General features: G+C 37.6%; 1 protein-coding gene across 1 annotated transcript in view; it reads right to left on the reverse strand.

Moving 5' to 3' along the window:
* The window catches only part of FRMPD4 (FERM and PDZ domain containing 4), an 83,529-nt gene that overhangs the window by 49,399 nt on the left and 8,877 nt on the right, over positions 1-25,253 (reverse strand). Inside the window, exons 2-3 of the mRNA XM_088144459.1 lie at positions 13,915-14,075; positions 13,102-13,204 (exon numbers count right to left, since the gene is read on the reverse strand). Of these exons, the coding sequence (XP_088000585.1) occupies positions 13,102-13,204; positions 13,915-14,075 (264 nt within the window). The remainder of the gene's footprint in view (positions 1-13,101; positions 13,205-13,914; positions 14,076-25,253) is intronic.

The following is a 25,253-nucleotide window of genomic DNA, read 5'->3' on the forward strand; positions in this document are numbered from 1 at the left end:
AGAGAAAGTACCAAAAGTGGAACTACAAATGACAGGCCAAGAGAACGATTTGGAAAATGACACTTTACTGGAGTGCCATTTTACAAAAAGAAACTGGCTGAAGTTTTAAAAATCAAAGGGGAAATACAAATGACAAACTAAGAGAATGCCCTGGAAAATATTTTCTTATTGGATCTACAAAAGAGGCCTGGCAAACCTTGAAGAAGTCTGTGCAGTGGGATAAAGAAGAATTGGAGAGAAATCAAATCCTATGACAATATTTGAAAGAACGAAAGATTAAGACTGTTAGGAGTAAAAGGAAGGAATATAAAGTTGGTTTATTTGATCAAGGTTAATTTGTAAAGTTCTGGCAACCATTTATGGACTTTTTGCTGACACCAGGATTGAAAAGTTGATATTTTATGGATATGCTGATAGATAAGGGATGGGATATGGGATGAAGAGATGTCATAATTGCATGCCAGGTGCCAAGTGCCTAGATTGTGATCACATGACCACGGGGATGCTGTGACAGCCGGAATTCTGAGGTCCCAGCTCATTATCAGTTGTTCAACACTGTCGCAAGTTTAAACAGTTGCTGAACAAATAAATGTAAGCCAAGGACTACCTGTAGTCATGAGGAATTTCTTTATTTATAGACAGATTTGTACTAGAGTATGCAGGTCATCCCACTATATGACTTGTGGGATATGATAGGCAACTGGTTTTGCCAGCAAGTTTGAAGAACAGCTGGGCTTATATTTTCTGGACTTTATATTGCAATGATGTGAGAATAAGCATTACAATTGTGTGGGAAAACCACCTATTTATAGAGGCTACTTGGCCAAACGAACCGAATCAGCTTCAGGTAAAACTTAGCAAAATTGTTTATGTTCCTTAAGGTGCTATTATGTTCTGAAGGGGAAAATCAAACAACCTGAATGCAACAAGACAATTTGTGGCATATTGCTAAAGACATGATGACCTGGAAAGAATACAATGATTTAAACAACTAGAACTCAATATCACACAAAAACAAAAAGATGTTTGCTACCTGCTGCTTAATCCCATATAGGGACATACAAATGCTATTAGGAACACTCTAAAATTGTCAGCCTATGGAGCAGAAACTACTGTGACTGGCTGATCTAGGAAAAAATTATATTTGAAGTTCTCCTTCCCAGTTCAATGCTATTTAATATCTCCCTCCCTCCCTCCCTCCCTTCCGCCTTTGAGTCAGTCTTGACTCCTGACAACTCCCTGGACAAGTCCCTGCAGTTTTCTTGGCAAGATTTCAGAAGTGGTTTGTCATTGCCTCCTTCCTAGGGCTGAGAGAGAGTGACTGGCTCAAGATCACCCAGCTAGCGGGACTGGAACTCCTGGTCTCCCAATTTCTAGCCTGGTGTCTTAATCACTACACCAAACTGGCTCTTAATATCTGTACTTCCCATAATTCCCAGCAAAAATGGCCTTTAGTCATCATGACTCAGGAGTATAGGAATTACAGCAGGACATTTGGAAGAGGAATTGTACTGAATAAGGCTGCTTCTCAATAAAGATATAATTTTTTTGGAGAATCCACATAACCACTGTGGGGGACAAATAATATTCTATCCTTACATACATGGTGCTGAACTGCATATTAGGCAGAGCACACAAACTGAAACCGCCTGATAACCCGGAAGGGGAAGGAGACAGATAACAAAAAAAGTTGTTGTCTTTTCTGTGGTGTGAAGGGAATCAAAATATGGATACAAGAAAGAAAATTGGTTATTGTAGAAGGTGCTAGTATGAGTAGAAAGAGTGGGCTTGGAGTCTCCTTAGAAGAGCAGAACTGTTTTTGGTTCCTTACTTAAGTGGGCATTTGTCCCACAACAACATAATAACTGACGTCTTGACTTTTAGAGTATATATTTCTAAACATAACACCTGCCATATAACACACCTCTAGACCTTTTAATCAAACAATATCTCATTGGCCATTCTTTGTAAATTTGTAAATAATTTGCACAGTAGACTTCTAGAACATTTTACGTTCTTACTTATAAAGCACAATTATTACAGTATTTGGACTTTTAAATTGCTATCACTTCTTCCAAAGAGATGTCATTTTCTCATTGGGGGAAAATTAAAAAACAACCTAATCTGGCTGGATCAAAACAATAAAAAACTGGTACAAAAGCATCTATTTTGAGTGAATATAGCAACACTGCTAGATAGACGGACAGACAGACAGACAGATCTCATTGGAAATTGTTTCTTTTATTTTATTTGACTTAAGCACTGCCCATCTCCAATCAACAACAAACCTATAAAAAGTATACAACAATAATAAGATGGCAGAATTGGTCAACAAGACAAACACGTTATATACCCACTTCAACCACTTTAGTCCAATGCCTGGGAGAAATGTCTGTACGTGGTTTACTTTTTATTTATAAATAAATAAAACAACCCCAGAAAGAAAAAAAGAAAAAATAAAACAGAAAAGGCCCATTTGGGTGCAGGACTTTGATGACCTTGGCAGCTCTAAAAGAGCTAAGCATTGTTGGTCTTGATTAACACTTGGATGAAATATATCAGGGCTATAGGTTAGACTGGAATTAAAAATGAATAAATCCCAGAAGACAGCAATGGTAAACTATTTCCATACTGTTGCCAAGAAAAGAAGCAAGGTTGTATCCATAAAAACATCAGGAATTGAGCTCAACAATTCAAAGGCGATTTCACCTTTAACTAGACAGAAAGAAATTGTAAAATCATACATCCATCCTTTTGCACTATATATATACAGTATATTCCTGACTTGTATATCTAAGGTTGTCAGTTGCTGCTAAAACCAACTCTTAGATTCATCACACACACACACCAAAAGAAATGTGCCATGGGGCACATTTCCAGCTAGAGCTACAGATAATCCTTGACTTACGACCACAATTGAGACCGGAATTTCCATTACTAAGCGATGCAGTCATAAAGCGTGATGTCACATGACTGCATTGCTTGGCAATGGCAATCCGGGCAGTCATGGTTGCTGTCGTAACCCCAAGATGTGTGGATCATTAAGTGTAAAGAGGTGGGAGTCCCAGGTAAGGAGCACAGGGGTGCCACAGGGGGGTGGGGGAGGCCTGGGAGGGTCAGCGTAGGCCACGCACGAGTTGGGAGAGGGGGGGTGCTGCAGTGCAGCACGAGCTTAGGAAGGCTGAGAAAGAATACGCTGCGGTTCAGGGGCTTCTTGGCACACCATAGCTCTGGGGCTGCAAGCAAAAAGCGCCAGAGCCACAGTGTATCAGGAAGCCACTTTGCACCACACAAAGCCCAGCCCCAGCTACCCCAGCCCAATCCCAGCTGTAGTTGCCCTCAACACCCTGCACTCTGAGCCCCCTGTCCTCCACCACCCCAACTGACCTTCACCATCTTCTTGCTCCCACTGCTAAGGAAGCGTGCCTGGCCTGGCCCTTACCAAGGCAGCTGCTGGCCACATGAGGCCATCTTCCCCAGATCTCATGAGAACCCCGCTATGTGCGAAAAAGCCTTGTGTGGCCAGCAGCTGCCTCACAAAGGGCCAGGCCGGGCATGCTTGGTCAGCGGCAGGAGCAAGAAGACAGCGAAAGTCAGATAGGGTGGCAGGGGCCGCGGATTGCAGGAGGCCAAAAGGGCATAGGTTGGGGAGAGATAGGTGGGTGGGGGAAGTTGAAGCACCCCTGCGGTCATATGTGTGGGGGGCTGCCAAGTGCCCGAATTTTGATCATGTGATTTATTTTATTTATTTTATTTAATTAATCAAATTTATATCACCCAACTCATTGTACAAGTGACTCTAGGTGGCTTACAAGTATTTCTTTGGAAGGGTGGGACAAAAAAAATCTAGAGTTTAAACCCTGAAACACAGATAAATAAGTGGATGATTACTTTGAACTGGAGTAGCCAATCAATTGTTGTGGGTAAGGATTCATTTTTGTCTACATCTAGCCAGGCATCTCTAAGACTTCTGCCAAGTTTAGCTGAGAACAGAATTTAAGGATTAAGAGTCTAGAGGCCTGTGGTTTACTGTAGAGTCTGTATGTGAAGCTTGAGAGTATATGTGTTTACATAACGTACAATAAATGTATAAATATACACAGACTAGAGGCCACATTTCAAAGAATTGTAATACATAAATAGGATTAACATTAGTGATTCACTTTAATTCCTCTTAAAATAAGATACTCCATTTGTGACATTAATTGATCCTCCAGCTAGATGTACACATGCAAACCATTTTTCCACAAACTCAAAACACCCTCATGTACATTCTTGGTCATGCACACACATGCATGGACCAGTAAGCACACAGATACATTGATATACCTTTATGTAGGAGAGGACGAAACAGGGAAAAATGGGATAGTGATGAATAAGAAAAGCTGGTCAGGGGATAAAGAAGAAAGGATTAGAAATGAGACAACGATTGAAAAAGGAAGAAGTGAAAAAGAATGTGAGAGAAACTGAAGCAAGCAACAACAGAAAATGCAAACTGGAATGGAGAAGGGAAGAAGTTACCATTGGTTGGCATGCAGCATGAAATGAAATTGGAGAATAGCCAGAGAATAATGTTTATAGATGGATGCTGTGCCCACCCTATACCTGCTCTGTGAAACTGCTCGTCCCTATTGAACCCAGAAAGTTCCCGGCTTCATTGCTTAGAAAATGTGAGCTAATTATGGAAGGTAGAAGCAGTCATTTGTGTCTCCCCATCTCTGACCCAAACTTTGGTTTTCTTTCACCCAGCCCTTGCTTTTATAATTTGCAGAGTCATTGCAAAGACTAATCAGGTAAATATAATCCCCCTTTCCCTGTTTGCTGCCTACAGAATGAACTGATGCCTACCCTAAACAGGTTACTAAACCCCTTCTCAATGCTGGATAACCAACAACCCTGAGATCTAAAATATACTTTCTTGCAGGAACTACAGCAAGCCCTGCAAATACTTGAAAAAGTACCATTTGAAATAGTGCATGGACCAGTTTTTCCATGTAGGGATGAAAAAATTCTTTAAAGAAACATTTAAGACCTACATTATTTCAGAATTACATTCTGCAGAGAAATCTGAACCTGGTATAAGCTTTGGGCTATATGGGTATCTGCCTCATACTGAGAATTGAAAGTAATGAATAGGTCAGTACCACAATTACTGAACATGCTGATCTCCCCAGCCAACCTATTTGTCTTTGCAGTGCCTCTGGCTTCTTTGTGTCGATATATTTCTATTACTTGCTTTGCTTACAGTCAAACTCCTGATTATTTAACACTAAGGAATCTCACAAGAAGCACATGTCTAGTTGTCAAAACCATAAACCTTTTAAATAAAAATAATGACAGATAAGCTGAAAGTACATGTACGTTCTGTTAAATTCAAAATGGGCCCTTCTCTGGAGACAACGCAGGCTCCTCAAATTACTACAAATTTTGACCAACTGTCTGTTAAGCTTCTTTAGGTGTGTGGATGTGATAGAGAGAGAGAGAGAGAGAGAGAGAGAGAGAGAGAGAGAGAGAAAAGAGGGGGGAGAGAGAGAGAGAGAAAGAGAGTTGGGGACAAAACCAAAGTTCAGGTGTTATAATTTCCACAGAAACTATTTAAATCCCAGGAGAAAAGTATCACAAACCAGCAAGTAGATGCTTAGGACATCACTAAAAGTGTTAAAAATAATCTGAATGGAATTATTATTAATTATTTTAATGGAGAAGTCATTTCACTCTGAATTTTGATGACACAAACTCTCTGCAGTTCAAGCTCTATTTTTGTGTATAGTTTATAGATAGACTACTTGTAATACTACTACTTTGGGTGTAGGGATCATGAAGCTCATGCTGCATGGCACCAATTCTAAAATACACTGTGATTAATTCTGAGATACCCAAATGTGCAGCACTCGTGTAATAAAATGATCAGCAGCTGTTGCTCCCAAGCAACAAAGCCACCTCTTTAAATAGACCTCATCTGTTTGTCTTGCATGTTATCCACACTTCTTCTGTATTTTAATAATAAAGTTAAAAATAAACTTGGGGTTTTTTTGCTGTGAAAAATATTTTTTCCTAAGCCTATTTTACAAATATTGATATATCCATTTTTTTTCTTTTTGCAGAATGACTCTCAAGTTATGTTCTTTGCCTGAACAGACTCAGCACAGAATATGAGGAGAAAAACATTATAAAAATGTACAGATAATGAACCCTTAAATTGCTGCAAATTATACTATAATACTACCAGAGTAACTGACTTCAAAAAGGGATTGGTACTCTAATTAAGCCCAGTCAGCACAACAGAAGCCCAGTAAAATAAAATGTGAGAATGAATCAAAGTTCATTATTTTACAATAATTATATTTTGTAGTCTTCCAACCTTTATCTTCAGTTTTTTAGAGTAGCAGTTTTCCTGCAAGGAGGCTATGAACCAGTTCTCTTCATAATTTGTATTAAAGCAAAGTCAAACTGTCTATCCAAATTTACTATTTAGAACAGTCTTTCAGTCTAAACATCATAAAACTATAGCTGGAGAATCACAAAGTTAAACTTTCCAGAATCAAAAACTTCTCTCCCTGTGGAAATCTTCCATGTAGAGAGAAGAAAGTTCCTAACATGCAATTTTCCTACACTACATGCAAGGATATAAGCCATTAATATACAGTATAACAATGCAAAAGCCAGGAAATAAATATCCACTTTTGCATGTATGTTTAGTTTGCAACTAAAACTCCATGATGATCTAGCCAAACACTATCATCATGGTTCTTTACTAATAATCAGATAAAAAACATGTGCCATTAGACATTTGTAAAGTTGGTTGTATTAAATTCATGTTACCCTTTTTTCAATTACAGAATAACATATTTAGACTGACACAATTTTCTGGCTTCATAAAGTTATCTGGGAAAAAAAATTAAATACTTCTTATGTTGAAGTTTTCTCCTATTTTAAATCACAATCCAAATTCCATTTCCAAATTTAAGCCTCAATAAACATAGCTGAACTTATTTCCATATAAATAAATACCACTTATCATTTTTGATTGATTGATTATATGTCATCAAATTGTTTTCAACTCCTAATGACCACATAGACAGATTTTCTCCAAAACAATCTATCACTAACCTGTTCTTTCATGTCTCCCACTCATCACCTCTGTAATATGGATGCCAATCCATGTTGCTGCTGGTCATTCTCTTCTCTTTCCTTCTACCTTTCCCAGCATTAGAACCTTTTCCAGAGAGCTGGGTCTTCACATAATGTGTCTGAGGTAGGATAATGTGAGCCTGGCCATTTGTGCCTTGAGTGAGAACTCTGGGTTGATTTGTTTGATGATCCATTAGTTTGTTTTCTTGGCTGTCCATGAATATTCTCAGAAGTCTTCTCCAACACCAGACTTCAAAAGCATCAAATACACTTCCTATCTCGTTTCTTTAAAGTACAACTTTCATTTCCATAGAATGTCACAGGGAATACCATGGCTTGTATGATTCTGATCTTTGTAGGCATAGACACATCACTCCATTTGAATATTTTTTCCAAGGCCTTCATGGCTGCTCTACTGAGTGCTAGTCTGCAGTGTATTTCTTGACTGCTTGTTCCTTTACTGTTGATGGTTGATCCTAAAAGGCAAAAGCTATCTACCACTTCGATATCTTCATTATAAATTCTAAGGCTGATTGTTCTACATGTTGTCATTGGTCTTCCTTATATTTAATTTTAGTTCCATTTTTTCACTGTGCTCTTTGACTTTTAGTACTAGGGTCTGGAGATCCTTTACACTTTTGGCTATCAGGGTAGTGTCATCAGCATAACGCAGGTTATTGATGTTTCTTCTTCCAATTTTAAAACCACACTCATTTTCTTCCAATCTAGCTTCCCTTAATATATATTCCACATATAGGTTGAATAAATAAGGGGAGAGTATGCAGTCTTGTCACACTCCTTTGCCAACCTAGAGCCAATCTGTTTCACCATGTTCTGTCTGTACTGTGGCTTCCTGACCTGTATATAAGTTTCTCATGAGGACAATGAGATATTCTGGGATTCCCATTTTTCTGAGCACAGTCCAGAACTTGACGTGATTAACACAATCAAAGGCTTTTCTATAATTGACGAAGCACATGCTGACTTTTTTGTATTCTTTAGCCTTTTCAATTATTCAGTGTCCATTGGCAATAATGTCTCATGTTCCTCGGCTTTTTCTAAAGCCAGCTTGAACATCTGACATTTCTTTTTCCACATAGGGCTCTAATCTGTGTTGGATGATCCTAAGCATAATTTTGCTAGTATGTGAAATTAGGATATTGTACGATAGTTTGCACACTCTGTTAGTCTCATTTTTTGGTACTGGAATGTAGATTGACCTCTTCCAATTGGTTGGCCACTGTGTTGTTCTCCAGATTTGCTGCATAGTTGATTAGAACCTTCACTGATTTTTCTTCTGTTGCTTGCCATATTTCAGTGAGTATTCTATCAGTTCCTGTAGCTTTCCAACTTTGTAATGACTGGAATGCTGATATAACTTCATCTTTTAGTACTAGAGGTTCTTGTAAGTAAGGAATGTCTTCTAAGGTATCTTGGATGTTGACATCTCTACTGTATGTTTCAGTATATTCCTTCCTTCTTCCTTTGATCTCCTTTGAATTGGTTACTATCTGTCTATTGGCATCCTTTAGCATACCAATTCGAGTTCAGAGATCTTTTGAAAGACTTTCCTTATTTCCCATGTTTGTTTCCATGTTCAATGTCATTACAGATGTTGTTGTAATACTGCTTCTTGTCTCTTCTAACATCTCTCTGAAACTCTTATTAAGTTTCTTTCTGAGATTTTTGTCTTTCTTGGCTTTGGCTTCTCTTCGTGGCAATTTCTATAGTTTGTTCTGACATCCAGTTTGCTTTCTTCTCTTTTTTAATTTTTGGCAGTCTTTTTTCACATTAAACCTTAACAACTTCTTTAAGTTCATTCCATAATTCCTCTGGTTCTCTATCAAACAGATTCAGGACTTCAAAGCAATTCTTGATGTTCTCCTTGAAAATGATGGGTATATGTTCAAGATCATTTTGTGGAAACTGGCTTTCTTCTTCTTCTTTAGCTTAACTTGGAGCTTGCACAGGATTTGTGCAAGTTTGTGATCTGTTTCACAGTCAGCACCTGGCCATGTCTTTGATGCTATAATTGAGGTCCTCCTCCTTATTATAATGTATTATAATTATAATTATAATGTATTATAATGCAATAATGTAGTCAATTTGATTTCAATATACTCCATCTGGTGATGTCCTTGTATAGAGATATCGTTTTGGGTGTTTGAAGACAGTGTTAGCTATGAATAAATAACTGGAGTGGCAGAAATTGATAAGTAAGTCTCCTGCCCCTTATCATTAGCCAACTTTATCTGAAATTCTATTTTGTGCAGAATTTGATATATGTGTCTTTGTGTGGAAAGGAAGTCTGCACATGCATGAAATTTTTGGGCCACAGAAGAGTTGGAGTAGTATAGATACAGGGCACAGACAAGAAATAACTAGATAGAGATCACCAACTCATTTTTTTGTTTTGTTTTACCAGTGTTTTCAGCATGTTCTGAATTAAAAATAAATAGGATGGTTACAGAATCATATATTTAAGCTGAAATCTGCCCCAGTTACACAAATGAGGATATGGACATCTGACTTGGCACTCCTTTGCCCCACTATTTTCTATCTCAGACTCTTTTCTATCAATTGGGGGTGGGGCTGGGGGCGGGGGTAAAGGAAGCAGTTAGGGCAAAAACCCTCCGCCCCTGTCCTTGCAAAGTTGCAGGGATTTATCCCTGAACACAGTGGAATGTCATCTTCACATTTTTAACCTGGGAAGCCCAGGTGGCTATACTGTATGTCTACAAATATGCAGGTTGAAAGATCTGCAAGCTTTGATTTCCTTTTCCTTTTCCTTTCTGAGGGCGGGGTGGGGCCTCTTGCTGTTTCCTGTTAAGAAAAGATGAAGCATTTTAAACCTCACTCTGAATTAAATTTTATAGGCAATGTAGGAGAAAAAAATAGAGAAGAACGGAAACAATGGTTGCAATTATAATTACGAGTTGCAAAAGCTGAGGAACAGTCAGGGGGCTGTAAAATTGCTGTGATTATTTTCTGCCCAGAAATACAATAGTAAATAATCTTCCTATTACTCAGGGTCATAAGTAGAGTCCTCTGAACCCAAAGGCAACCTCTCAGGTAGGGCATTCCAGTGATGTGAAAGTGGGACCCCTCCAGTGAGTGGTCAGGGGCCACTTCCTCCTCTACCAAGCTGTGGCAGCTGACAACGGGTAAGAGAAAGAGAAGAGGAGGAGAGTCCCATGACTGCCTCTTCCTGTTGCCACCACAGTATGAGTGTCCTCTCTCATTTCCTCAGCCACCTCAAAGCATCCTTTCCAGCTGAGCAGGGGAGGGCGGTAGTGCTGCTGCTGCTGTTGTTGATTGCAGTGACAGCTGACTCTGGAGCAGCAGAAGAGGAAGAGGAGGTGCTGTAGCAGCAGTGATGGTGGTGGCTCTTCCCCCACAATTCCATACTTCCTCTCTCAACTTCTCTGCTGTGTTCCTTTTGTGGCCTTTATTTTTTTTTAAGACTGAAGCCATGGCAAAAGGAGTCAGCGTAGCAAGGCTGATCCTGGGTTCCCTTGTATCTGGATGACCCAAGAGAGTTATCTCCACTGCTGGTGCTATTTGTACACTGCCAGATGATAGCAGAAGCTCTTACTGCATTTAAAACTTCTTGTGAGCCCAGGAGAAGACCTATTTTTGAATAGATCTAGTTTTAGCAGCTTCTTTATTCTAAGGTAGCCTTACCTAAGGTATCTGAGGTAGTCTAAGGTAGCCTTACCAGGTAGACCAGACAGGAAACACAACCAGATAACTAATTCTACTTTATTGTAAGGCTACATTAACAGAATCTTGCAAATCTAAAAGTACAATTCTCCCGTTTCCTTTACACCCTGAGAAATTAGGGTCTCTTCTGAATCTCTTGCCCCACCCACTATCTAGCTGCAGACTATGCTGTCTCTTATCTGACTGTTCCCTAGATAGTGTCTCTGGCCCAGTCTCCCAAGGTCATTCCCACATACCATTATAGTAGCTGACATAGGCTTCTTTGTCACAACAATCAGAAAAACATTGACACTGTGAATTTGGCACTCCTACAGGCATCACTTTATATTGTCTCCTCATTTGTGACAATATATGTGGTCACTAAGGATGTGGTCACCAAGAGGATGTGGTTACTAAGAGTCAACATTGACTTGATCACAGAATCAATAAATAAAACAGGTATCACACTCAGAGACAAAATTATCTTTAGGGTTTTAGTTTCCATTTGCTTTTCCTTCCTGTGGTGTAAGTGCATCATCTCTCTTCTTGCTTTAGGTAAGTTCATCCCCTGAGGCATTGTAGCCAACACTTAGTTTTTATATACTGTACATGATGCTTATTTGCTAACCTAATGTTACTTGTTTACTCTCTTTGCAAAGTTTAATATAAGATTTTATTTTTCAGAAGAGTTAATATTTGTAGGTAAAACAGATGTGTAACTGGCCGACATCATAGTGTTATATAATATCACCAGTACATACCAAAAATAAGTAATTTAACACTGAAGTTTTATTGGCAGGACTCCTAGCAAGTTATTTTTCCCCAGAGCTCCCCACTACTCTAAATGTAGCCCTCTCAAACATATTTCTACCTATGAAGATAAATCTGAAAAAATCAGACCAGTGTGAAGCCGGGATGATGAGGTAGGTTACTCTTCTCTTCCTTGCAACATTCTGCATGGTCAATGAACAGATATTAATGTTTATATTTATTTCACTTTTTAATTTTAAAAGTTACTATGAATTATATATTCAATGGATATGTATGGGATGAAAAATTAGAGAAGAACTGACATATTTTTTCTTTATTGTTAGTTTAATGATTTTGTACAGGAAACCCAAATCCTGAAATTTTAAAACTGAAACAGAAAACTTTAGAAAAGGATGGATTTTATGCATGATAAAATAAGCATGATTTCTAAGTGCAAGCATACAAACCAGACAGAGTGAGAGAAACAGACAGTCAGACATACAGATTACAGGGTTAATTTGCTGTAGATAATCAATACTTTGCCTTAATGGCACAGTGAATTATTTTTATCATGGCAATTTTATTGGATTCGTTTTAATTATTGAGAAAGAAAAAAATTAAACTAGCACTGGAGTTTTCTCCTTAGAATTTGACATTACTTACAGGATCCACTTACAATTGCCTGGCTAAATTGGTAACAGAGAAATACAAGAAGAATTAATCTTGAAAATTTACAGGTAATTAATGAGTCTAAGAAAATGGAGTTTCTTCAACAAGCTACCATTATAACCTGAATCACCCTATCAAAAACCAGGATATAAACTAGCATATACTCTATTTTACTGTAGCAAAAGAAGAATCTGGTACAGGAAATAAGTCTGACTCCTGAGAATATTTTATTTTATTTTCATTCAATAAACTTCATGTTTCTAGTTATTATGGATGCAGGTGAAAGTGAAAAAGTCATAATGGAATAAAGTAGGAATCCCATACACTACAAAACTTTCCTTATAGCCATGTAGTCTTCTCTACAAAAATATACGCCCATTCTATTTATTCTCAATTGCTATGATGCCCTTTCAAAGATAATCCTGATACAGAAACCCATATAAACAGCTCTCAGTTTCACCTATCAGATTTCTCACTAATAATTTGTTCAAGATGACATCTTTCAGTTTTGCCAGAATCATCCACCATCTACTAAACTATATAAAATTTCTATTTGCCACACTGGTTATAGAGAAAAGAAGAAATACATATTTAAAGCGTGGGTAATAATATTTCTTGTTTCTGTCCACTGTAGTTACAAAAACATTTTTTGGCATTCTATCTTATTGCTCTCAGTCATAAACATAAGCATATTTCTTCTCAACCAACCCTAAATAACTACACCACAGTGTAATAATTGGCTATCCAATTTTACACTGGATTCAGTGATGATTTTGTAAACCTTGGAGCCACTGCTGTAAGGTAACCAAGGCAATGTCTATAATAAAATAAGAAGAAGGCAACCACTACCTGACAAGGTCGATGACTCTCTCCCTTGGGGCAGTATTAACTGGCTCATCATTAATCATTATGATTTGGTCTCCTGGTATGAGTTTTCCTTCTGAAGGACCACCTGGAAATAAAAGCACAGATTATACTTCATTGTATAATGATTTGTTATGCAGATATGACTTAGTCATTATATACTGTAACACTGGAGGTGCTAAGAACATTTTTCTGTATTGAGACATGCACATGTAATGCATCTCTGTGCGTATTTGTAAAATCAAATTAAAAATCAATTGGAACCAACAATGAGTGTGGCTTTACTTGTGGTTTTGCTCTTTGGTCTTTAGAAGCACTCATTGGGATGTGCTGATGAGTGGCTACAGAGGCCCTCAATACTACAACGATGCAAGAAGAAACTAGATGAAGTCAAGCAAACTCTAGATCCATGTGGGAAGGTTCTGGGAGAAGAAGTTTGCTTGTATTCTTCTTCACTGTTAGTACTATAGCTTACTAAGCTATAGGTGTAGCTCAAACTAAAGGATTTTGAGTACAGAGTCTGTATTATAGTATTGTCTTCTTCGTGTAGCAAAACAATATAGAATAATGAATGGCAACCTTCTCCAGTCTACTGTCTTCCAAATGTATTTGGCTAGAGTTTCCAGGCACTGTTGCCATAGACTTTGGGAATTCTAGTCCAAACACACCTGGAGAATACAAGGCTGGAACACACTAACTTATGGAAATCTATCAGCAGAACAGCCATCATGAAGTAGGAACCAATATATTGTTAGATTAGTTCTCTTTTTAGCTGAAACTACAACGTAGGAATCATACCTGGTGTTACTGAGCGCACAACAACAGGTTTTTCACTGCCAGCCACAAAACCAAATCCCAAAACTGGGTCTCTTCTCATTTCTACTTTCCGAGGTGCTGGAGGTGTGATTTGGCAACTGTCTATTCGAGGATCATCAAAAGGAGCAGACTGTATCATGTGACTAAGGGAAAAGAAGATAGGCATTTTTACATCTAGGAAGGCTACAAACATAAACATAAATATTTTGTTTTGTTTTTAAATAACTATCTTCAAGAAAGGAGAAATATAAGGCCATGTCTATATAAAGCACTAGAAATACTTTATAAAATACCATAGGTATTTTTATTAAACCGGTATGATACTCATATTAACGAGTTAAGTTCATCCTACAGTCTAGTATTTACATTATATAGAAAGGGCCATTCAATGTGCTCCCAAGATGTTGTGGTGTTGGTGCTATAAAGTTATTCTGCAATTAAAGATAGGTAGACACTTCTACTTGGCACACAAAATATGTTCGGATTAGTTGGTGTTGGTAAAAGTAAGATTAAATTTCATTTCTTAAGCCAGAATTTGGTTGGGTGGATGAATACATTCAAACAAGAGTTGTCAAACTAGGGATGAAATATGAGAGGCGTTGCACTTGCTCCTGCTTTGCCTGGCTAATTGGCTTCAGCCTGTGCAAGCAGTCAGGATCAATAGATCACTAGCAGAATTCATGGCACAATGATGACTGAGAGATTTACTATTTGTGCCTCCCCCCCCCCCATTTAGTCCACCAGTCCAGCCTCTTTCATTTTATCTGCCACTTATCACCTGTATACTTTGCTCCAGATGGTTTCTTTCACCCACTCTAGCTGCAGTAGGAAGGACAGCATGACCAACGAGGTGAGGCAGGCATCACCTCTCCTCCGCAGCTATTAGTGCAGAGAAAGCAAGCAATTCTAGAAAGGGGGGCAGGGTCAGGAAGCAGTAGTAGAGATATCTCTCAGCAAATCCTAGTGAACTTGGACAATCCCTTCCCAGGTTGCAGGACCAAAGATACCCTCTAGGCACAGCCTCTGACAGCCAGGTCCAACCCACTAGGATTTCAACTCAGGGAAGGAGCTGCTCTGTTCTCTGAAGAGCTCACCCACCAGGGCTCTTCCTTGCCCTCCTGGATGGCAGAGCACTGGTCTCTCTCCTTCCCAGTGCCATGTGTCTGGTTCTAGTTTCTGTGCCAGGCTGGCTACTTTCTTTCTGAAACAGCCCTATGAAGTAGGTGAGGATGGGCCAGGGCCACAGAAATGTTCATGACTGTGCTGAGATTTGTTGACACTTGAGTAGAATCTGAGTTGGCTAAAAGGGTATATGGATGACAGAAGTAGCCATAGATGTGCTGCTGCTCCTACTGCCCAAGCCCACAGACAAAGTCTGCCCTGTGCTGGGGAACCTCTGCACCATCTCTGTCAGCCTGCTAATACACTTGTACATTGTTCATTGCTATATTGGGTCAGGTGCTAGACTTATATATATGTATACATTATGACTCATATGCAAAACAGGTGTAAACTCCTTTAATTTTTCACCTCCGCCTGTAAACACCAATGAGCTGATCAGCATATTGAGGTGATGGGGTTTTTGAGCAACCTGGTCTATCCATTCAATAATACAACTAATAAGTAAATCATGCTGAGGGGATTTTCAGGGCATCTGGTCCACATGACTCTGTGGTAACTACAGGTATATTGGTCCGAACAGATTATTCTCTTAAGTAGGATTTTACAGCATGGTGACTTTTATCGCCAATATATTCTTTAAAGATACAACTTTAATTTTTAGTTCAGATACTACAGGTCTTCCATTCTGATACATAGTTTTAATATCTCAGTTTGCATTCTAGACTTGAGGGGAGAGCTTCCAAAGTTGGTGTTGCACTGGGCCCCTAAATTCCTTAAATAGCCCTGAAAATAGACCTTGGGTTACTTGTAAAAAGAATGAGGCAACTTTGTATACTATCCATAGATACTTTATATAACTGCTCCATAATCCTTAAGGTTTGGGAAACAAGAGATAATTTAGCTGAAGAAAGTTTGTCATTTATCAGGGAAATGTAATACGATATAATGAAAATTACTGATGTAAAATTATACACCCACATTCATACATAAATAACTACACTGAATGTTGTAATACTTAATTAAAAAGGACAGAATACTTGTCCACTGTATCTAAACTATTACCCTCTCACAGACACTGGTTAATCCTTCTAAAAATCTATAAAAGTTTGAGTACAATCCATTATGAAGTTCTTTTGCACCAATTCCAATGAAATAAATATGTGTCTTAGTGGATTTGCAACTGTATATTCATATTTACTCAAAAGTAAATGTCACTGAATTTAATCAATTTTATATCCTACTAAATATGCTGAGGACTACAGTTTTAATGATAAAAATACATTCTTACTGTTTAAATAGTATTGATATATTTTTCAAAGTCAGCTAAAAACTTCCCAGCAAATGATTACAACCAGGATGATAAAGTAATTTAGGAATCCATTTATTGTCTGTTTACTGCACTAACTAAAGATTAAGCTGCACAATGATAAAATGGCAGCCAGCAATCAAAAAAGTACATTTTACAATCTTTGAACTTGTAAGGAAAAACATACTTGATACAAAGGAAAACAATAGAGATTTTAAAATCTAAAATAGAACAATTTTAAGGATTTTTTAAAAAATAAATGAACTACACTCAGTTCAAATAGTTTAAAATGACATTCATTTCTAAAATTTAGGTACATGAGTTCTGCATTTTTAACATACATTTATATTCTTTTTCACTAAGAAACTCAGTACTTTTATTATTATTATAAACTCAGGTCTATTTTTCCTTTGTTAACATATATACAATAAAATTTCTGGGTGGATTACCGAGACAGAGATTAAATACAGTAAACAAAATAAATAGGTAAAAGATACCACCTCAGTATCCTACTGCAAATATGTAACATTTCAAAATGAAACTGTCAAAATACAACATAAATTTAGGCAATACCTCGGGTTACGAATTTAATCCGTTCCATGACTCTGGTCGCAACCCGATTTGTTCGCAACCCGAAGCAAATTTTCCCATAAGGTTCAATGTAATTACCGTTAATCCGTTCTGGCGTCTGTGGACCACGCGTCAAGGGAGGAAAAACGGCCGCGGACCACATGGCAGGGCAGAAAAACGGCCGCGGACCATGTGGCACGGGTGGAAAAATGGCTGCAGACCATGTGGCATGGGCGGAAAATGGCCGCGGACCACGTGGCACGGGCAGAAAAATGGCCGCGGACCATGTGGCACGGGCGGAAAATGGCCATGGACCACGTGTCACGGCGGAAAATGGCCGCGGATCCGGTTCGTACCCCGAGGCGGAGTTTGCAAACCAAGGTAAATTTTTGCGGCCGGAGCTGGTCGCAACCCGAAAAGTTCGTAAGCAGAGGCATTCGTAACCCGAGGTACCACTGTATCTGGTCTCCTAAGCAAGCAATAAATAAGCTAGATATTGACAAGTCCAGAATTGTAAGCCTTCTGATCCTATCCTTGGTTCCACAGTTAATTCTTACTATGAGCATTCAAATACAGCTTTCCCCATACTAATATTCTCTAGATGTGCTACACATTGGTCCCCATAAAGTGTTGGTTAAGGTGTTAGATTGGCACTGGAAGACTTAAGTTCAAGTCTACTCTCAGCTAGATAAACTCACTAGGTGACTTAGTTATTCGCTCTTAACCCAACCTCCCACCCAGGGCTGTTGTGGAGAAAAAGGAGAGAAAGCAGTGCTATGTATACTTGAGCTCCTGAACAAAAGACAGGATACAAATCAGTCAAACAAATAATCTATGGGTGGAGGACATCAGGCTAGGAAAAGCAATATTAACAGATGAGAGCTGGACTATTGTATTTAGTCACATCAACTAATTAGAACCATTTTCTCACAAAGGTGTATGTAAGTGTATGTATGTGTAAGTATGCCTTATTTTACAACTAAATATAAATTCTATTTGTCTATAAGTTCTCCATCAGTGATTAAATCCTCTAAAGTAATGTCATGTTATAGTGCCATATAAGTAGGAGCCATCTGGATGAGCATATGGCAGAAATGTAATTAAAAAAAAGAAAGATTATCATACACAAACATGCCAAAGGCTATTACATGTATAAATCCACATACCAAGAGAGAAGAAAATAGAAACAAATCTACAAATATAAGCAAATAAATATTGCTTATAGCTGAAAATACTGAGGGAACGGGGAATAACAACAATACTTAGAATTAAAGACTGTGTAATTTTAAGAGAGAGAGAGAGAGCGAGCGAGCGAGCGAGCTATCTGGGTTATAATGCAAATTCATTTCTCAAACATGAATTGACCAGAATTTGGAGATCAACCAGAGATCTCAATTATCTGTTCACTAAGACTGACATTTAACAGTTTAGTTTTGAAAATAATAAGTGTAGCTACTTATTCTTTTAGTGTATAACCTTGATTAATTGTACAATTGTTCTTTGGGGGGACAGGGGCAGCAGTTGGTTTGGTCTGACTGTAAATCAATAAAACTAAATTAAATTGTCTCTGAATTGTTCTTTTTTTTTTACTTATTATCTTTTTGACCTAATTCAGATTACCAGGTGAGGGAATGTCTGCATTAAATGTTCTGCAAATGAATTCATTTAAATTAAAGTTCAAAGTTCAAATATTCATTTTTACTTTGATAAATAAAGTATAATTGGGAATGTTGAACAGTATTAATTAGAAGTTCTGCAAACTATTTTTTCTCAAACATCCTTCAGCTGCACTATTAGCTAACTGTATTGTCTGTACATACAAATTCGACTTAAGGACAGACCTTGGGAACGGAACTCGTTCTTAAAATGGGGACCTCCTATTCTTGATCCCATGTACTACAACTTGTTTCTTCCACATTATTACTTGTGTGTGTGTTGTCATATTATCAATAACTTGTGCCAGAAAAGCGAACTAAACTAAAAGCCTTTTTAATTTCTTAAACATGCATCAGTAAACTCTGTTGAAACTGTGAAATACAGTTAACCAGACACAGAATAACTAAGGCAAAATGGACTACAAATATATAATAGGCCTTTTAAAGAATGTTTAAAAAGGGATGGATGTCAGATTTTTATTTGTAAGAAATTTGAAAGTTCTTTAACTCATATGATCTGGTTTTGTCCAGCTGTAATCTTATTTTGGTTTCAAATTACTATCTATGTTAATGCAATTCTGGGAATAGATATTATAGTTAAGGATTTTCATGTGATATTGAAGTATATTTCTAAAACATGGAATTTATCACCTCATACAAAGATTTAGATCTGTTGACCATGGCAAACAGTATAATTTCACATAACCGGAAATAAACTACTACTGATGTAAAGGAATGGATCCACAATATGAGTTTGTTATCTATTTTTCAAAAGTCTTTATATTCTAAAAATGAGAAGATGAAGCAGTATGTTTCTATGTTGTTCAGATTTGGGTGGCACACAAGCTTAATCAAGTATCACTATTATTATTAATAATAATAATATTTGGTCTAGATTTAATGATAAGTTTGAATTAATTTTTTAATCATCCTTATTATATTGATCTTTTTCTATTTTTTCCCATTAATTGGAGTTTTAAAATCATGTTTAGCTTATTTTAATTGCTGTAATATATCTAGCTTTTATTTTTTCACTGCATAATCATTATTTTTTTTTCCTGTTGGTGTTATAGTCTTTTTTTTAAATTTTACCATTGAAGAAAAAATAAAATGTAGAAATAATTTTAAAAGGACTAAAAATATCTGGAATGAACTCTTCTTATTAATTCCTTCACTAAGGTTTTATTTTAAGAAGAATTATAGTAATATTTTTGCTACAGTACAGTCTAGATCGAGATAGTAAGCCTTGCATGCTTTCAAATGCTGTTGTGTATTTTTCCTTCCCAAGGTCCCAGTCAATCCACCAGAAAAGTTAACAAGCATAATATATTAAGGAAGAAAAAAAATATGCATATTAAAAGCTTAGACACAGTTAATTTCTAGGACAAAGATATTCTTCTGAAATCCAGTTTGGATTTAAATGGAAATTCGCACTAGAAACAAAGAATCAGAGTGATCTAACAGTTTTGTGGCAATACAAATAAGTGGCTGCAATCCTAAACATGTTTACTCACTAATCTATACAATACTCATGATTACAGGAACAGGAAAAATAAGATTCCAATTTAGAGACTTAGATTGCTGTCAACTGAAAATCCATAATAAATGGCACTGCAATAAAGCTTTCACTCTTTTTTGTGCCTGGACTCAAGCAACTTCAGCAAGATAGGCCAGTGTTCCCCTATTGTGCAGAAAAGGAACAGTCTATTAAAGGGTAAGCAAACTTTGCATTGTGCTTCTATCTCTAGAACCAATTTCTGTTGATGGAACAGGATATTAAAATATAATAGGTAACAATTTAAAAAAACTGGATAGGAGCTATCTAAGCTGTAATATAGAGGATATAATTAAACTGTAGCATTACTAACACAAAACAATGGACATAATAAATCTGAAAACCATAATTAAGATTAAGATTAGTATCATCCATGATATAGGAAAGACTTAATTTAATGAATAATTTAATAAAAAATAAAACTTAGATAACTTAGATAATGGTACACAGACATAAAGAATGGGCATAGTCTCCCTCTGTTTTACTGGTTCTTATCGGTGGTCAATTCCTGGTGGATTTTACATGGTGCCTCAGAAACACCGCAACTTTATATGTAGTAGAGGGATTACTGTGAATAACCAACCTGAAATCTTTTGAGGAAATGTTTCTAAGAATGAACACTGAAGGAGGACTGAAGAACAAATATAGTCTCTCTCTTCTAGAAAGGAAAAGGAATTTTTGATCATAAGCCTAACACTGATACCTGGAAAAATGTTAGAGCAGATAATAAAGCAGGCCGTCTATAAGCATCTTGAAGACCCTGTTGGGATTGCTAAGAATCCAGCCTGCTTTGTCAAAAATAGGTCATGTGAGACAAATCTCATCCCCTTCTTTGATAAGGACACTACTTTAGTGGACAAAGGGAATGCTATAGATACAATTTATCTTATTCTTGGTAAAGCTTTTGACAAGGTTACACATGACATTCTCACTTACAAACTGTTAAACAATATGGTTCAGATGGCACTACATTAAGGTTGAGTCCACATCTGGCTGGCTAAGTACACTCAGAGAGTCAGCATTAATGGCTGTACACCAAGTTGGAGAGCAGTAACCAGCAAATTCTGCAGGGATTTGCCTTGGGGTTACTATTAGTCAACATTTTTATTAATGACCTGCATAATGGAATTGATAAGCTGTTTATCAAATTCGTGTCTGTTCAATGCTTAGGATGACAGAATGAGATTGCAATCTTATCTGGAAAGGTTAGAAGACTAGGCTGAAAAGAACAAGATGCCCTTATAGGGAAAATGTGAGGGAAAAAGGGAGAAAATATATAGGACACAATTACAGGATGGGGAACTTATGGTTTGAAGTCGTACATTGGAGAAGGACTTGGGTGAGGTCACTGACTACAAGCTGACCAGCACTATGAGACTGCTGCTGAAAGAACTAACACTGTTCTGGGCTGCACTGCAGAAGAATCATTCTGTCAATGGACATCCCATTACAGGATATTGACAGGTCAGAAGAGGTGCAAAGAAGGTAACAAAGATATTATACAAGGGACGTGAGGACATGCTCTATGAGGATAGCTGATGGAACTTAGGATATTCAATCAGAAGAAAAAAAAAAGACTGAAGGGAGTGTTTAGGTGTAAAAAAGGGTGCCCAGATGGTCAGGAATCTGGGCACCCTTTTTCCACTGCCACAAAAACTAAGATCAGAAATGATGGGTGTAAATTTCAGTTATCTAAAGTTTGTTTACATATAAGGAAAACTTCCTGAAAGAATGATGAACAATATCCTCCCTTGAGATTTGCATTGTTTTGTCTATCTTTAAACTCTAGCTTTTCCCACAGGCCTTGGGTTCAATGATAGATGGGCTTCAAGAGTTTGAACAGGGTTTTTTTTTTACTCCCTGAATGGATAGCCTTTTGCTGTTTTAGTTTTGTAAGGCCACTTGGAGTTGTCTGGAATGGGGTGACCTATAAGTTCAATAAATGAACAAATAAGTAAAACTCTAGAACATCCTGGTAGTCCCTTCCAACTCCTGTAGAGAAAAGAGGGAATGGCCTTGAGGGACAGGAGGAAAAGCCACTACCAAGACAACAGTCAGATAAAAGACAGATGAGTGCAGGGCAGTAATATAACCTGAGTAAACATCTCAGACAAGCGCCTCCCTAGTTCTCAGGAACATAAATGGAGGGAGGGGAAAAGTACATTCAGACTTGCAAGCTTCTGTAATTATAGCTTTACAATGAAAGTAGCATTGACCTAAATGACATTGAATTCCTAGTCTTCTATCTTGGAAGATTGACAACTCCATGGTTCTATGATTCTATGATTTAACAGATCCAACTTCTCCAAACTAGTAGAGACACTAACATTCCAGGAAGAATATCTTCCTACCACTTCCCTCCAGAACAGCTAAAGGAAGGGCATTGAACCATGCAAGAGTAAAGGCTCTTCTATGTTTGTCTACTACTAATTCCATAAGATATGCTGCAGGAGCTATTGTATACTGCTGGCTGTCAGTAATAGGGAGATTTGGAGCCCTGTTTAAATCATCCTGATGCTCTATATCCAACAGCTGGCCTGATCAAATCTCAAGGAAATTGGAGGAAGAAAGTCCTATGGAACCTGTCAGGTTCAGCCCAAAGAACTCCCCGAGACAGCGCAGATACAGTTCTGTTGCATTTATTAGCTTCCACCTCAAGACAGAATCTCTCCAGACTGAACCTAACTTCCCAAGCCAGCAAGCCAAAACACCGTGAATTCCTTAGGGTGGTGCTAGTCTCATCTTCTTAAACTTCCCACGCTCCTGTTGAGGGCTAAGGGAATGCTTATCTCCTCGAGCGCAGCCTTCATCCAACCATTCCTTCACAGAACCTAATTTCATCACTAGGGCTCACTTCCAATCAGACTGCAATTTGTCCTCCAAAGATAGAGGGGTTAGACACTTTCACCACATCAGTCTCTAGATGCAGATCGGCATTTATGACACGCAGGAGGACTCAGAATTCAGCTTTTAACAATTTGGATTAGATTGGTTCCAGTAAGCCAAAGTTGTGATATGGATCCAGCTGTGCACCAGCTGTGCTAGTGTTTTTGCTTTAAATAATATGAGGGCAATAGGTATACCACTATTTCCCTCTGTTGCAAGAATTTAAGAATGGCCAATGCAGTCCTTTGAATACTTGGAACAGTAAAGGAGGCATGAGATGTCCTACTACTAGAAATATGAAAAACCACCTAATTTCTCTCTTGGCTTCAAAGGGTGAAAGTCTACATTTGAAACCTACAAAGTCATTTATGCAGAAATTAAACGGTAGGGAAGTAGTCCTCCTTAACTCTCTTTTTTGTTGATACAGAGAACATAAAATGACTGTGAGGGTTATATCTGACCTTCAGCTTTACATCTTCATGAAGAATACAAAATATATGCAAATGAACATAGCCATGCATGCAAAAATAGCTTGCTGGACTTTGTATAAATGGCTACATAGATAAAAATGTCATGATGTTCTTATGGCCAAAGCTGGTTTTTAGAATTCCAGTGATATAAATTTATTATTTCTATAATTATAGTTCATTAGGACAATGCATTTCAATTCACTAGACTGGATCCGGTCTTAATCACACCTAGAGAAGATCCAAAGAAATAAATGGAGCGAGTTAGATTAACATGTCATTGGTTTCAATGAATTTCTATTCTGTCATTTTCTTTCTTTCTTAAATTTATGTCCCACTGAAGTCCAAATGGTCACATATTATGTACATTAGCAAAGCAGTCATATATTAGCAAGGTCTAGATGCAAATCCCCATTGGTATCATGCTACATACCCAAATCCAATTGATGCAAGTTAGCATTCATATTTAGGGTCTTGTTTCTTTTTCTTTTCTTTTAAACAAAGGTTATATATTTTGCAATTGTACAAATGAACATGAAAGACAAAATGAGGCACTGTGGTATTCTTCTTGGATATGGGTCAGCATGTTATCACTTTCTGTTCACAGATCCATGACTCAGATAAGTGAGTTCAGATACACACCAAAATCGGAAATGCCTTATGAAATTCAGACACAGCTAAATATACATGTTTTCCCCAGTCACCTGAGTATGCTACAGTGAACTGAAGTGTTATGTACATTCAGTTGGTACTCCCAAGCTGCTTCTGTTCTGTTTCTCTTCCAAACTCTTTCTTCCCTAATCCTTCTGGCCATTTCAACAATGCCAGTGTAATCCTCAGTAAAACAAGAATTGTGCCAGCCCTGCTGAAAGTACTTAATTTGCTTTTTAAATCATGATGCAAATGCTTATGCCCCCTGCCTGGGGCTCAGAGGAGCGAGGCAAGGAGAAAAGCAGAAAGAAGTACAATTAATCCTTTCTGTCAGTATAAGAGAGTGCAGCAATGTTTTGATCAGACTGTTAGAAGCACAAAGTTAAAGGAGTATTTATGATTCATAGCAGGCAACTTCTCTGCAGCAAAATTAGCCATTCATCCCCATTCCTTTATATATAAAGGAGAAAACAGGTTACAGCTGAACTACATGCCTCTACTGTCTGTTAAATTAAATAATTCTCAATTCTGGACTACACGGAGAACACACACACAACAGCAAAGCAGTATCCATCTTACTTCGCTGTAACGATAAAATGAATAGATTCCTTTATAAAAGAGTTAAAAGAAATAACATCAGAGGGAAGGATTTGTGATTGTGGCTGCATTTTTCAGATTTCATTGTTTATTGCTGAAATCATGATGTGCAGCAGTATCTTCAAAGCTAAGCAAGAAAACTATTTTAACATGGCACCTGTTAAGGATTCTGAATGCAATTCTTTTCAAGTTTTTTTGGCATCCCACCCAACAATATTTTGCTACCATTGGCATTCATTGCTCCTTTATTTTTGATGTCTTGGCCAACGGCTTGTACTTCATTAATTGGAAGAACCTCATAGCCCTCCGAGTGCTATAATTTTTTATATTGGTTTAATATAGATTGTGCTGCTGTTCTGGGAGAAACAGGCATTCCCAGCAGGGAACAGGTATCTTGTTGAACCACTTCAGATCTTGGGTGGGCAATTTTAGTTTGAATGTCTGATTGGGACTTGGAATTCAAAGTTCATCATTTTAAATAAAGCATATACATGTACAGGCAAGTCCATCTT

Source organism: Python bivittatus, unplaced genomic scaffold (assembly GCF_059951505.1).
Source record: "Python bivittatus isolate LINGU-HERP-01145 unplaced genomic scaffold, Pbiv_v1 ctg000350_np1212, whole genome shotgun sequence".
Lineage (NCBI taxonomy): Eukaryota > Metazoa > Chordata > Lepidosauria > Squamata > Pythonidae > Python > Python bivittatus.